The sequence below is a fragment of the Nannospalax galili genome, unplaced genomic scaffold, assembly GCF_000622305.1.
Source record: "Nannospalax galili isolate Female #2095 unplaced genomic scaffold, S.galili_v1.0 scaffold611, whole genome shotgun sequence".
Classification (NCBI taxonomy): domain Eukaryota; kingdom Metazoa; phylum Chordata; class Mammalia; order Rodentia; family Spalacidae; genus Nannospalax; species Nannospalax galili.
The window spans coordinates 594,066-609,506 of NW_008330486.1; the positions used below are offsets into that span (position 1 = coordinate 594,066).

The window sequence follows — 15,441 nt, forward strand, 5'->3', positions numbered from 1 at the left end:
AACAATCATCTGTTACTCCGGTTACAGGGACATCCTCTTCTGACCTCCACAAGCATTTCAAGACATGGGTGCACCTACCTACATGCAAGCAATACACTCATAAACATAAAATAAAAATAATAAATAAAATATTAAAAAAGAATTCTCTACATGTTGATGCTGTGTTGAAAACACAAAGATCCCAAGAGCAGAATGATGCATTTCATTCCTTAAGCAAATCTTTCCCTTCCTCCCTCCTTTTCTTGCTTCTTTTAAAAGAGAAAGAAGGGAATATGGAATTGTTTACAGAACGTTTTTCGTTGCTGCCTTAGACTCATTAAAACTGACATTGTTTAAGTCATTGCTTTTCATGTAGAAACTGCTTCCAGACCAGTTTCTCCAGGGGCAAGGGCTTCCTGGGATGATGGTTAGCTTCTCATTGGGTCTTGCTTCCCTGTCTCCTGTTCTGAGGATGGCTTCTGCCAGAGATGTTCCGCCTTGATTTCCACAGGTCAGGGTTCCTGGCCACCTTGGAGAGCCACCCAGAATCCAACAGGGCTTAAAAACAAGGCTGCAGAATGACAGCAGTTGCTACCCAGGTGCCCAGCCCTGTGCCAGCCTCCTGTGTGAATTCATTTCCGCTCATCAGCCTAGCAAGTAGGTGTGACTACCCCAAATTAGAGGAGGAAACTTTCTTTGCCAAACTTTGATGAATTGCCTAAGTTCCCAGAGTTAGAATTTAAATACAAACTTGGCCGCAAAGTATACAACTTCAGGTCTTAGGTAATATCTCAGCCAGTAAACCACTTGCTGTGCAAGACCAAGGACCTGAATTTGAACCCACCAGAACCCACATTTAAAAAAAAGCTGGGTTTGGTGCATGAGCCTATATGCAGCATTGGGGAGGTGGAAACAGGAGGATCCCTGGGGCTCTCTGGCCAGCCAGCCCAACCTATGTGGTGAGACTGCCTCAAGGACACCATCCAATGAAAAGGGATACTTGTAATTGTCCTCTGGTCGCTACATAAATGTGCACACGTGTGCACACACACCTGTACACACAAATGTACGCAAACACATTTTCCTTTTCACATTATCCCGACTCTGAATTATTTATTCTACTGAACGGCTCTGCTTGCTTGTTTTTTTTCCAAAGTGACTGAAGTAACTGGGGGCTGGGAAAGGAGAATTTAAATATTTTATTTTTGACAAGTTCATACATAAGTATTGTCTTCATACTATTTCCATCCTTCCCCATCACCTTCCTACTCCTCCCATGTCCCCCAACTTCCTTTCAATTTCTTGTCCTCTATTTTGTTTTTGTTACTTCTATATTACATGCATATATATTTACATGCTACATATATTATATGTAGTATATTTTATATATATATAATGCACTGAGTCCATTTAATGGTGCTCATGTGTACCTGTGTTCTGGGCTGGCCATTTGGGATTCCGATAACCTCTCAGGGAGCTAGTCCCTGAAGAACACCGATTTTTCCCTCCCTCAGCATCCATTCATTGTCCATAGCTCTTCATCTTGAGGTAGGACCCCATGACATTTCTCCATCCACCTTCGAATGTCAATTGTCTTTTGTCATTATGCAGATCTTGTTGGACTACCATACTGTGGAGATGTCATTGGTGACGCTTCCCTATCATGTCTAGAATGCATTAACTAGCAGCAGGTGTCTTGTCCCCCTGGCTCTTACATTCTTTCGGCCCCCTCTTCCTCAGTGTTCCCTGAATCTTAGATGTATTGCATTGTAGATGTGTCACTTAGGGCTGGGCACCTCAAAGTCACTTATTCTTTGCATTTGACAAGTTGTAGAACTTTGTAATAGTCTCCAACTGTTACAAAAAGAAGATTCTTTGATGAGTGGTGAGAGGCACTTGCCTGTAAACATTAGCATATGTATTTAGAATACAGGAAAAAATTACATTGGCCTAGGGAAGTGACAGAAGTAGGTTCTTCTCTAGGGTCTATAGCCTCTCCAGCCTTGTGTACTTGGCTATGTTTACAGTACCACACATGATTTCCCTCCCACTGAGTGGGCCTTAAATCTAATTAGACAGCTGTTGATCATTCCCAAGATAAAAGTGCCACTTTTGCACCAATAGAGAGAGTTTGCTGGGCCGGTTGGTCATTGTTGTGGTTTGTAGGCTTTACAGCTGGGGGAGGTTCATTGATTGTTTTTCTCCCTCGGGAGCTTGCATACTATCCTCTGACACTATGAGAGCTAGTCTTTGGGGAAGGGGCTTCCAGTCAGTTCCAGCTCAATTTTTCCAAGTCCTGTGTCCAAAGTATGTCATGTCTTCAGCAATATGGTCTTACCTTCAAGCTCTGGGAGAAAACCAAGGGCTGTGGCAGTAGCCTGTATTATTTTGGAAGTCTCTTGGACTACCCTGACCAACTGGAAAGGAGCTCTCCAATGCCCGGCACTGTGATTTTTATTATACGGCTTTCACCTATACATATGCAGTCACATTTATATTGTATGTGTGCTTTTCAGTGGGTTTATTAAAGACTACATTTCCCTGTGGCTTTTCACACCACCAAAGCATTGCTTATCTCTCTTTCCTCTCTCTACTCCCGTATAGTCCTCCCTGGGAAGGGGGATATTTAATAGGAAGAACTAATTTTACATTTTGTGATCACAAATGTATCTTACTCTTTCCAGAAGGCCTGTTAACAAAATGCTTTCAGGACTTTGAAAAGAAGTACATACACATACAAGCTTATATGTCACCATGTTCCCATGAACATACTGGTGGAAAAATCACTAGATCTGACCTTGGCACCCATTCCAGAGCCTGATCTGTTTAGTCTCTATTCCTTCTACATAGTCATTGATGAAACAGAGACATTAATAGAACAAAATATATGGCATTTATTAAACATACTTGATGTGGGTTGTAATATCAAAGTTGACCGTGCATAAACAGATTCCTCATCCATTTGACAAAAATATCGATTGATAACTGAAAACATTAAATGATTAATCTTCCACAGCATACAAAATTCTCTTTTAAGTTAAAGTGAAAAAGAAAAATAAAACTCACAGCTTGAACAAATACAGCTATTTCAGCTGGTCCAATCAAGGCATAAGGCACAAATTAAAACAAAGGATTAGCCAATCAGAATGAAGCTTGTCTGGCCCGCACAAATCTCTAACCATGGCTCCCACAAGCCTGCACAGAGCCTTCTGACCAGAGGGGAGAGTGCTGCGTGCTGGGAATCCTCTCCAGGTTCAAGTTTTTCCAGGTGCCCATGTTACTTGTAAACAGGCTTCTCTGTGCAGGAGAAACACTGCTGCTAATACTTTTATGGGTAAACAGAACCTTTACACTGTAACAAAACATCCTGCTGTGAATAACATGAAATTCTAATTAATGCCCCTTTCTCGTCCAACCAAAATCCAGTAGAACAGAAAATGGACTGTGAAATCCTTTTAGGATGTCAGCATCCACACGGAAAGTGATGATTCCGCATAGCAGGGTAGGTTGGTTGGGTGCCTGAAATAAGACCTCATGTACCTCGCCCTTCCTGTCCCCTCTGCCTCCATTTTCCTTCCCCTTTTAGAAGCATATCAAAGCCTCAGTGATTCCCATTCTGGCTTACACCGCATCTATGAGGAAGCAGCAATCACTCTCCCCTGACTTTAAGTTGCAGGGTTTCAGGGCCTTTTAGTGTTTGCAAGAAGCGCAGGTCGGAGTGCCTAAGTCAGCGTTTTCTTGGAGGTTAACTCCAGGACTCGTGTGTATGGGGCGTAGCTCCTAGAAGGCAGCACGATTTCCCGAGTCCTGCCTGTTGGACTGAGAGAGAAGAAAAGACAGAACAGGAAGATGAGACAAAACCCTCCATGCAGCAACTCTAGCACTTAAACATGAAAACAGCATAATAATGTGGTTACTATTTCACATACATATTTATAAAGGATTTGCAATGGATTCAATCTTTTCAGTTGAAATATCAGCTCTTACAGTGATGGCATCAGGAGGCAGGACCTTCAGGGGTGATGAGGCAAAGAGGGTAGGGCCCTCGTGAGTGGGACAGATGTCCTTAAAAGAGATCTCAGATGGGCTGGAGAGGTGCTCTTACAGATGACCCAAGTTTTGTTCCCAACACCCATAACTCCAATTCCTGGGGATCCAACGCCCTCCTCTGGCCTCCATGGGCATTGCACACATATGGTGGTGCACTTACATGCAGGCAAAGCACATAAGATTAAAAAATAAAAATGAATAATAATAAAAGAGATCTCAGGGCATTCTCTCATCCCATCTGCCTCATGAGGACACAGGAAAAATGCGGTCTCTGAACCAGAAACTGCATCATAAGCACATTCCAACCAGATACTGAATCTGTCAGTGCTTGCCCAATCATATTCTAAGCAAATCTGAAATCTGTTGGTACTTTGTCTTGGACCTTCTGGCTTCCAGAACAATGAGAAATAAAGTTCTGTTGCTTATGAACTGTCCAGCTTTTTCCGTTTCATCATAAGTTCAAGCACACTGACATTGCCATGAATTTTAGTATCCAGGATTCAGAAAAAAAAAAAAGCATGCATTCAAGAAATGCAACCTTCCACCGGGAAAATACACCAATCATTTTAGCTCAGTGTGTTATGTCCTCTGCTGCCTGCTCTCCATCTGCTGGTTCAGATCTACCCCTCCCTTTCCATCCATTCTGTATTATGTAACGCTGACCTGAAGGTCAGCATCCATTGGCTCTTTGCCCTTTAGCTCTTGGTTCATTTTGACTAACAGGGAGACTGGCAGCAGAAGATTAGAGATGTGGGAAACAGAGAGGTCGGGTCATCTATTCCCTCCCAGCCAGGTTGTGGCCCAGCAGCTAACTACATTCCTCTACATTCCTCTCCCAAAGGTCCAGCTCCAACTCCTTGTTCTCTTTTCCAACCCCGTCAGATCTATGGTGATGCTGTGGTCGGATATGGTCTGACTGACCAACCCCCCCCACCGAGAGTTTTACACACTGGAAGTTTGTTCCTCAGTGTGTCTGTGCTGAGTGGATATGGTCTGACTGACCAACCCCCCCCACACACACCGAGAGTTTTACACACTGGAAGTTTGTTCCTCAGTGTGTCTGTGCTGAGATAATAGAACCCTTCAGAGGTTCTACTAGAGGGGCTCCTGGAGGTGGTTAGGCAAGGGGGGATCCACCTCATGGATGGACCAGTGAGGCCTAATAGGAGTGGACTGGGTCAAATGGGGAAAAATTATCTCTTAAAAACAATTCTTTTAGGGGATGAAGAGATGGCTCAGTGGTTAAGAGTACTGGCTGCTCTTGTAGAGGACCCAGGTTCAGTTTCCAGCACCTGCATGGTGGATAACAGCTGTCCTAACTCCAGTTCTAGGGAATCCAGTGCCCTCTTCTGACCTCTGTGGGCACTGTACAACATGGGTGCACTTACATACCTGCAGGCAAAACACTCATATAGGTAAAACAAAAATAAATAAATTAAAATTTTTATTTATTATTTTTATTTTATGTGTATGAGTGTATGTATAAAAGCAGCCAGTGCTCTTAACCACTGAGCCATCTCTCCAGCCCTGGAAAATTAGTTCCTTAGAGTGGGTGGATACAAAAAGAGTGAACCTTGTCCATTCCTTAGTTTTTGGCTTCCTGTCTCACCACCTGACCTCTCTGTTGTCCACATGCATCCACTGTGACATCTACCTTGAGGCTCCATCAAAGCAAATGAAAGGCAGTCTAGACATGGGGAAAATGCTTTCACCACCCCTAGCTCCAAAGCACACCACTGTCCCTTGTTTGTTTCCCTTACAGTTGTCCAAACATTTGTAAATAGTCTTCATTCAACTCTCTTCACTCTCTCCTTCCTGCCAGGATCATGAGCAACATAGGTGTGGTGCTTTGAATGGGAATGTCCCCCATAGGCTCCAAGTATTTGGACATTTTTGTCCCCAGTTGATGGCACTGTTTTGGGAGGCTTTAGGAGGTGTCTCCTTGCTGGAGGAAGCACGTCACTGGTGGTAGGCTTTCAGAATTCTTAAGCCTTGCAGGATTTCCAGTCCCTCTCTACTTCCTGTGCCTGCTTGAAGATGTGATCGCTGGCTTTCTGCCCTGGCCACCTCTGCTACCATGAATCCCCCCACCCCAGTAATTATGGACTCTAATCCCTCTGGATCATAAGATAAATAAACTCTTCTACAAGTTGCCTTGGTTATGATGTTTTATCAGAGCAATAGAAAAGTGAAATACAATAATAATGAACACATAATGGGTTAACAGGGCAGAAAATATCATAAAATATTCACACCTGGGGGCCCCCAAGATGGCTCACAGGTAAAGCATTTGCTGTGCAAGCCTGATGCCCTGAGTTTGATTCCTAGAACCCACATTAAAAAAGTGATGAGGCCTGGCATGGTGCTGAAGGCCTTTAATCTCAGCACCCAGGAGGCGGAGGCAGGCAGATCTCTGAGTTCTAGGCTGCCTTGGTCTATATAGTGAGTTCTTAGCCAGGGGTATATAGTGAGACCCTGCCCCCAAATAAAAATAAAAATAATACTCTGATGTAGTCATAGGCATCTGTAAACCGAGGACTCATACAGGAGAATCACCTGGAAGCTCATAAGCTAATTAACAGAAACAAGAGCGAACCTGCCTCAAGAAGATGAAAGAGACTCAACTCTCTTGTCCTCTGACCTCACAGTCATGGCATGTATGCACCTGTCTACATGCGCACACACACACACACACACACACACACACACACACACACACCTCTCTATCCCCCCACCCCTACACACACCCACACACCCACATATATACACCACACTTACAAATAAATACAATTATTAAAATAAAAAAATTTAAAGCATCACATCTGGCAGTCCACACAGGGAAAGTGAATCTTGGCTGGTGCCTCACTGTTCATCAAGTGGGCAGAGATGGGAATTCAGGGAATGGGACAGAAGCTTCAAGGACCAAAGAGAGTGAACACAGAGCTTGCAGCTGTGGACCAGGCACGTAGCTGATATGTGTGGAGCAGGTTCTGAAGAAAATAGGGAGTCACCACAGGCCGAGCTGGGCTGATGCTGTTATTCTACCAAGATTCCTGTGTGACTGCCATGGGCTGTCTGTGGAAAGTTTGGTCAGGAGGCAGAAGGTTGGTAAATTCTTGCCAGTAAGAAGATAAAGGAGAGCTCATGAGAATTCTGTTGGAGGCACTACAGGTGACACAACAGGGAAATATTAAAGAGACATTTGAGAGGCAGAATTAACAGGATTTAGTGTCTAAGATGAAGGCAGTCTGTTTTTGTTCTTCTCTGTTGTTGTTACTGGGATTTTTAGCTGTTGGTTGTCTGTTGTGGCTCTAGGGACTAAATCTAGGGCCTCATGCAGGCTAGGCAAGTGCTCTGTCACTGAGCTATATTCCAAGCCCTGCTTTTACTTTTTATTTTAAATCAAGGTTTCACTGAGTTGCTTAAGCTGGCCTTAAACACACCCTGTAACCCAGGCTGACCTTGAATTTTGATCACAAGGATGTACACCAGTCCTAGCTACTGTCCATTTTTAAAATATAGCCAAATATATGATTACATTTCCCAGTCACCCTTGCAATTAGGTGGGTCATGTGACTGAATGTGCAGAGGTGATGCACACTGCTTCAGACTTAAAGATTTAAAGTTCATTTTTTATGTGTCTGTATATGTGTACCTGCATGAACTTACATGTACCGCATGTATATGCAGATGCCCTCAGATCCCAGGTGTCAGATTCCCCTGGAGCAGGAGTTACAAGCAGGTGTGAGCCTCTCAGATGGGTGCTGGGAACCAAACCTGGGTCCTCTGTAAGAGCAATATGTGCTCTTAACCACTGTGCCATCTCCCCAGCTCCCACTACTTCAGGTTTAAAAAACAGCACAACCTTCTGCACAGTCTTGCATGTTCACTATCTCTTCCTTTTATGCAGATGATACAGCAGTGGAGGGGGGGGGTCCAGAACTCTAAAGCGCAAGGTGGTTACTAGATAGAAGAATCTTAGGTTCCTAAACAACTGTGTAGAATGAGGCCCATCCCAACCTGTCCTTATCCCAACATGCAATGGCCAAATTCACTTGAGGCATGAGAGTCAACTTCCTTTCTACTTGCTTCCCATGTCCAGTTATTCATAACGTGTACAGGCTGTATCACAAGTGTGTGTTTGTGTGTGTGCGTGCGTGTGTGTGTGTGTGTGTGTGTTCAGATCTCATGTGTCACAGGTCTCCCCTGGGAGATTTGCTATGTCTTTTCCACATGCTCCATCCCCCAGCCACATTGAAAATGACTGTTACCTGAGCTTCTGACACACCAGTGGAAATGTCTCATGTCATCGTGTGCATTTGTCTCCACTGTTAGTTCTGGTTTCTGAGAGTGAAAACCACTCATCTTTATGACCTCAGCAGCTCACACAGGCTGAACATGGGAGCCTTCAGTCCACACAGAGATGAGAGTAGAAACCAGAGGGAGTTTGAGGTGGGAGTGTCACAGTGTCACCAGCCGCACAGGAACCCATGGGGTGTGGACCTTCAAGAAGGCCTCTGGTGGCCTGGCCAGGAAGATCAGGGGGAAGGCAGAGGCAGAAACCAGATGCCAATGCCTATGAAAATTCCACATAACAGAAATGGTCTCCTGTGATAGTTATCCTAAAACCCATAAAATGTAGAAATATTTATAAAGGTGAGCCTTCTTGGTTTCAAAAACAGGCACTCACATCCCAACCTTTCAAAAAAAAAGTCCTGGGGTATTTTATTAAGCTGATCACTAGGAAACAACAGGACTTCAAGAGCACAAATAATTTCAACCCACAGAACTGAAATTCACCCATTTTCTTTAATACAGTTGGGCTGTTGTTCAGCTTTTATTAATACACAGAGGGGCAATTTCCCTGGGGGCGGGGACAAGAGCAGAATCAAAACCCAAAGCTTTGACAAATGGCTACTTTGTATTTTAATCTCTACAACAGAAATATTAAAATATAACCGTTTAAAGCACTTACTATGTGCAGGATTCTATTGGCCATGGGGAATACCTGCCATCTAATTGCACCTATTAAAACATAACTTTACTGGGACTGCATTTCAGTCCACACTGGGACAGAAGAAAACAAAGTCTCTTCTGGCTCTCCTCATTTGTCTCTGGACATGAAGGCCAGGTGACCTAAAATTATTCTCAGTGTCTAATTAACATGCATCATACTTTGCAAATGGAACTCCTCATTCTTAAAGCCCCTGGACTCCTCACGTTCTCGCCCTCTCACCCTATGATGAGATGCTTACTCACTAGAAATTCATGCAACCAAAGATGAGAAGGAGAGGCAGAAGTGGGAAACTGGAGGCAAGGAAGGTGCCGAACAATCTACTGCCAAGGAAGATGGGTGTTGGGGGTGCTGGAGGGAGAAGATGGGGGGTCAGGCAGGCTGGAGACAGTAGGAAGATGGGGGTCAGGCAGACTGGAGATAGTAGGAAGATGGGGGTCAGGCGGGCTGGAGACAGTAGGAAGATGGGGGTTGGGTGGGCTGGAGAGGAATTTCTGAGGAAATCATGAAGGAAAAGGACAGTACGGGGTAAGTGAACGTGTCCAAAGCAATGCCTGAAATACCCTGAACTTGGGTCACGGGGAACATGGAAGAAGTATTCAGAGATACATGAAAATGTAGGTATGCATGAGCTGGATGCTCTGTGTCTCTTGGCTCATGTGGTCCTCTTGGTCAGCTTTGGAAGGGATGGCCACCAAGTCTCCTTCCTTCCTTCCTTCCTTCCTTCCTTCCTTCCTTCCATCCATCCATCCTTTTCTTTTTTGAGACAGGGTCTCACTAAGCTGCCTCACTGCAATCTGCCTCCACCTCTGAAACTGAAACTCAAAGAGTTAGGAATTTTCCCAAAGCCAAACAAGAAGCAAGAGGCAGATCCAGAACCGAGATCCAAGTCTAACATCTAAGCAAGCATCTTGGCCACTTCTAAGAGGTGACTTTGAAGAAAAAGATGGTATACTTAGTCATGGAAATGGTCAGCTCAGTGGTCAAGCAGACACCAGCCAGAGGGCTCTAGAGGTGGTAGGAGATAAGAACTTCTGTTCCAGAGAGGCTCAGCCACAGGGAAGGGAGGCCAAGCTCTGAGATGGGTTCATTCTTTGCAGAAATGATTGCAACCAAGATAGAAATATGAGGTGCTCCCACAGAGAGGACCTTGGAGGAGAAAGAAGCACTGTCAAAAAATATGGAGAACAGATCAGGAGGGTCAGGAGAGAACCAGGGAAGAAAAGTCCTACAAGAGTAGGAGGCAAGCATTGTTCTGACTAGGAAGGGCTGTTGAATGCTACAAGGAGATAGCTCCACACAAGTACCAACTGCGTACCTTTTCCATAGGCACTGCTCTGAGCAGGTCCCAGGGAGACCGTTATTAGGGAAAGGAATAAAACCCTCCATGACAAACACAAGAAGCAAAACATAAGCCAGAGTTGCTGCTTCTAAGTCCTTTACTAAATAATAAATCGTATAACATAGATTATCTCCCTAGTCCCCACTTGGCAAAGATCTCTCACTTATTCATCCAACAGATGTTATTGAGCATCAACAAAATACCAGAGACTATGGTCTGGATCGTGCCTTCCAAAGGTCTAGAAGGTAAGAGGTTGGGGCCCAAAATGGTGCTCCTGGGAGGTAGTGGGACCAGTGGGGGTGTGGCCTCATAGGAGGTCCTCAGGTAATTGGGGGTGTGTCCTTCAAGGACAGTTAGTTTTTCCCTGTTTCCTGGTCTTATCTAACAGTTTGCTCCACTATGTGGTACCTACCATGGCCATGTGGTACCTTCACCAGAATTATGTATATATGTGTGTGACTGTGTATGGATTTGTGCATGTAAGGTCAGGTACAAAAGGGGTCCAGAAGAGGGAGTTGGATCCCCTGAGCTGAAGGTTATAAACCACCCAATGTGGGTGTCAGGAGCCCAACTCAGGTTCTCTGCAGGGGCACTCTCCAGCCCCTTACTGGCTCTTTCTTATTAACTGCTGAACTTTACTTTAGTCACTAGGCAGCCTGCTTTATACATCTTTTAATTTATTCCTCATAGTAGCTTAATGAGGTGGAAGAGTTCAGTTTCAGAAAGACTCACCAACCTACTTGGAGATGAGGTCATCTAGCAGCTGGCAGGGCACCCAGGTGGCTTGAGGATGCTCAAGAGAGCCACAGGGCTGAGTGCTTTGTGGGAGGAGAACAAAACGCTTCTGTGTAGTTAAGGCTAAATTCAATTAAAACCACGGTGGAGCAGGAGGCTGTTTAAAAAATACTCTGCTGAGCTGGAGAGATGGCTCAGCAGTTAAAGAGCACTGCTCTTGCAGAGGACCTAGGTTCAATTCCCAGAACCCACATGGTGGCTAATAACCATCCTAACTCCAGTTCCAGGTGATCTGACGCCCTCTTCTAACCTCTGTGGCACTGCACGGCAGGGATGCACCTGCCTACATGCAGGCAATATACTCATACACATAAAATAAAAATAGTAAAATATTTTTAAAGTAAAATAAATAAAAAATACTCTGCACCAGGTATGATGGCATATATCTGCAATCCCAGCGCTTAGGAGGTAGAGACAGGAAGATCAGGAGTTCAAGATCATCCTCAGCTACATGGCGAATTCTAGGCCAGCATGGGTTACATGAGACCTTGTCTCAAAGAAGCAAATATATAAACAAATAAAAATATAAAATATAAAAAATATTTTGGAAAACATCATGGAGTCTTTTACTTGTTAGATTAAGTCTGAGGTCCAAGAAAGAACCAGGACTTCTGTCAGAGCACATATAACTCAACTTCGCAACCTTCTACTTTATTTTTTACATTTTTTTACTTGCATATGTGTGGATGTATATAAGAGTGTGTGTGTGTGTGTGTGTGTGTGAGCATGTGGTGCCAAGGTGCATGTGTGGAGGTCAGAGGACATCTTGCAGGAGCTGGTTCTCTCCCTCCACCACATGGGTCCCTGGGAATTGAACTCAGGCTGTCAGCCTCACTGAGCCATCTTTCCAGCCCAGCAACCCTCAACTTATTGAGTCTTTTCTAGTTACAAGTAGACTGTATGGACTGTACCAAGTCTCAGAAGCCTGATCTTCACCCTGGCTATGTGGCTTCCAGTGAGCTGGTTTTTCTCTCTGGGCCTCAATTTTGTTTTCTGTGAAACATGGGCATTCATCTAGACCATGGAGTTATTTGTTTTTGACCTAACAGGACTCTATTCAAGTAAGCCTTACTTGGAATCCAACACTGAAAACTAGGTACCTGTCTCCTCACCCTGGGACCTATGGGTGCTTTCCACATAGTAGGCACTTCATAAATATTTGAAAGGAAACGGGTGAAATATTATTCTGCCCTTTCGGAAACTCGGATATGTAGTTTTCATTTCCTCCACTGACTGACCTGGGCAGTTAAACTGCTAGGATGGATCCTGAGGGAAAAACCAAATGCTACATTTATGGACAGGCTGCTTCTTGATGCTGACGTGCCTTCCAAGTTCACCATGGCCATAAGTTAAGGGTCTGTCAGCACTTCCATTATGAAAACTGCTCTGTGGTTTCATAACAGAGCCATAAAAGTTTGCCTCTGGCTATACTTGGGTGTAACAAATTGAAAAGCTTGTTTTAAGCCAAAATGTGGGAATCAGAAAACAAACAATTTATTGGTTTCAGACATGGTTTTGTGCCCGTCTCAGCCAAACAAGATTTATGATGTGGAGAATTAGAGTGGATGCAGACACTTAGTTTTCGAAAAGTCTGAGAAAGAGGGGGGAAATGCCAAATTACTTATATTTCAAAAGAGGGTGCCCAAACACAATTGGTCATTCTTTTGGTTATATTTTCATCTAGTATGCTGTATGACATGTCGATAAGACTCAGAGCCTATTGATGTATTCTCTTCCTTTTTACAGAATTTTCTTCTAATTATGTTAGAATGACCAAATTGCCTTGTTTGCTTGGAAATCAACATAAATCAACTGCCAAAGAAAAATGATTATTGGGTTGACTTAATGACCAACAGCAACAACAGCAAAACCTGCCAGTCACGAATTTAAAAGGTAAGGAAGGGAAATGAGGTCATACTGTATCACATTAGAGATGGGAGAGATCTGGTGAAGCCACTGACTTTATAATTTGTGTAAACAAAGCCTCAGCAAAGAAAGAACATGCTAGAAGACACTCTAGAGGTGGTCAACAGGATTAGAGTCAGGTGTACCACAACCCAGGTTAGGTGATCTGCTGGTCTCTCCTCTTACCGGTTATAACTATTCAAGATCCCATGATCTGACATTTTTCTGAACCAATGTCATCTGTCGCAGCACATAACACACCAATACCCTTGCCTCTACTAAAGTCCTCTCTTGCTCACAAGATACAGGCTCTTTGAACTTGGATGACCTAATCACAAGCCACAGGCCAGAGAGACCCTTGTTGTGTACTATTCCCTGTCCTCTGGGCTGAGCACAGTTGTGAATAGTTATTAATGGCAAGTTGTCTTTGGTCAGAGGCAGGTCACTGAGTTCCAGGCTTGCATATCACTCAGCAGGGACACAGACTTGGGCATGAGGAACACCTGGGCTCTAACCCAGGCCAACGCAGCTGGGCAGACAAGGCTATAGGTACAAAGTAGATCATTAGGTATGAATGAGATTCAGTGCCTGACAGTACTCAGCTAAGGTGCTGAGGAACGGACGGGTTTTGTTCACAATTTGCACTGCCTTCCCTCTTCTACATTACCAATGCACCTCATACACCCCACTGACACTGCTATCAATGTCTTCCTCTGTAGCTTCTCCTCCCTCCACACTCTACTGTGGGGCAGGAAACAAATCTCATTCCTTCCTGCATCCTGTCTGACACAGGGAAGGTATAAGGCAGGTGTTTGCTGGATGAATGAATGAATGAATGAATGAGCAAAGGCAAGCACTCACTGAAGATGCTAAGTCCTTTCTCACTGCTCCTCTAGGTCACTCCCCTATTGTTCCTTCTACCCCACACAGTGCCTGGGCTCCCTCAGTGGTCACCACAGCATTTTGGTAGGGAAAAATGCAATTCTGTTCGTTAACAGCCCAGTAAAATATTTTCTTAAGTCAAAAAAGAATATTTGTCGAAAAAACAGGAAATTCCTAAATACCTGGGTAGAAGATCACAACCTACTCCGATTTCTCTGGTTTCCACTTCAGTCTTGGATTGGGTTTCTGTCAAATAGTCCAACCTACTCTGTAGTTCATTATTCTGGAGATGAAGAAAAAAGTAGTTTTAGTAAAACAAATGCATTCCCTCACAAGTATACATCATACAGTCTCTATGTGTTATCTGAATTCTTCCTGGGGTACAGATACCTGTATTTACTGACCATCTCTTATGGAGTTTGGGTTGCAGAAATACATTGATTCAATCTTTATACAGAACACCATATGTGTATGCATACATGCCCAGCCAATTTTACACAAATGAAAACAACATATACTAGTCTATAATACAATTTGCTTTTTTCAATCAACAATTTGTCTGGAGCTGGTAAGATGGTTCAGTAGGTAAAGACAACTGCCACCAAACCTGATGACCAGAGTTTGACCCCCAGGACCCACATGGTGGAAGGAGAGAACCAACTCCTGAAAGTTGTCTTCTGACTTCCACAAGTGTGCTGTGGCATGTGCACCTGTATGTGTATACACACACACACACACACACACACACACACACACACTCAAAGACAGAACAATGTGCTGTAGATTTCTTTCCTTATTTACCAGTTTTCTTTTTTATGTCAACAAACTATGTTAATTGAATCACAGTATCCCACTGTATGGATGTAAAATATTTATTTAATTAATCTCATACCATGGATATTTTAATATTTATCACATTTTGGGCATTATAAATAAGGTACAACTCAACTTTTAACACTCCCCTACTAAGCTATAAAATGAGTAAGTCTATCAATTTAATTTAGTGGGAAATACCTCTATAACTGAATAATTAGTATTTCATAGGTGTGGAAAAATTCAGAATCCCAAACATATAAACTAGAACAAGCTCCTTGGGATTAAAATTAGCATTCTATATGGTTTTCTTTTTTCTTCTAAAAGCTGGAGCCAAACATCACATAGGTTGGTGATTTGATGCTCAGGAATTGGAAATGTGCCCCATGGGGAGAATGAAGACCATGGGAGCAAGAAAGCTGGGGAGCGGGTTAGGGAGATGGTTCAGTGTCAAGAACACTTGCCACTCTGGGAGTTCAGTTCCAAGCACCCATATCAAGCAGTTCACAACCACATTAAGTCCAGTTCCAGGTGCCTGTGGCCTTCAGAAGAGCTGCCACAATGGTGCTGGAAACTGAACTGAAAGTCTTAACTTCAGAGCCCCTCCTTTGATTCTTTTGTGTGTGTGTGTGTGTGTGTGTGTGTGTGTGTGTGTGTGTGT

The 15,441-nt window shown here is 43.7% G+C and overlaps 1 protein-coding gene across 1 annotated transcript in view; it reads right to left on the reverse strand.

Moving 5' to 3' along the window:
- Positions 1–2,853: 2,853 nt before the first annotated feature.
- Myzap (myocardial zonula adherens protein) overlaps positions 2,854–15,441 on the reverse strand; it is a 106,724-nt gene continuing 94,136 nt past the window's right edge. The window contains exons 12-13 of the mRNA XM_008847476.3: positions 14,150–14,250; positions 2,854–3,798 (exon numbers count right to left, since the gene is read on the reverse strand). Of these exons, the coding sequence (XP_008845698.1) occupies positions 3,702–3,798; positions 14,150–14,250 (198 nt within the window). The 3' untranslated portion in view covers positions 2,854–3,701. The remainder of the gene's footprint in view (positions 3,799–14,149; positions 14,251–15,441) is intronic.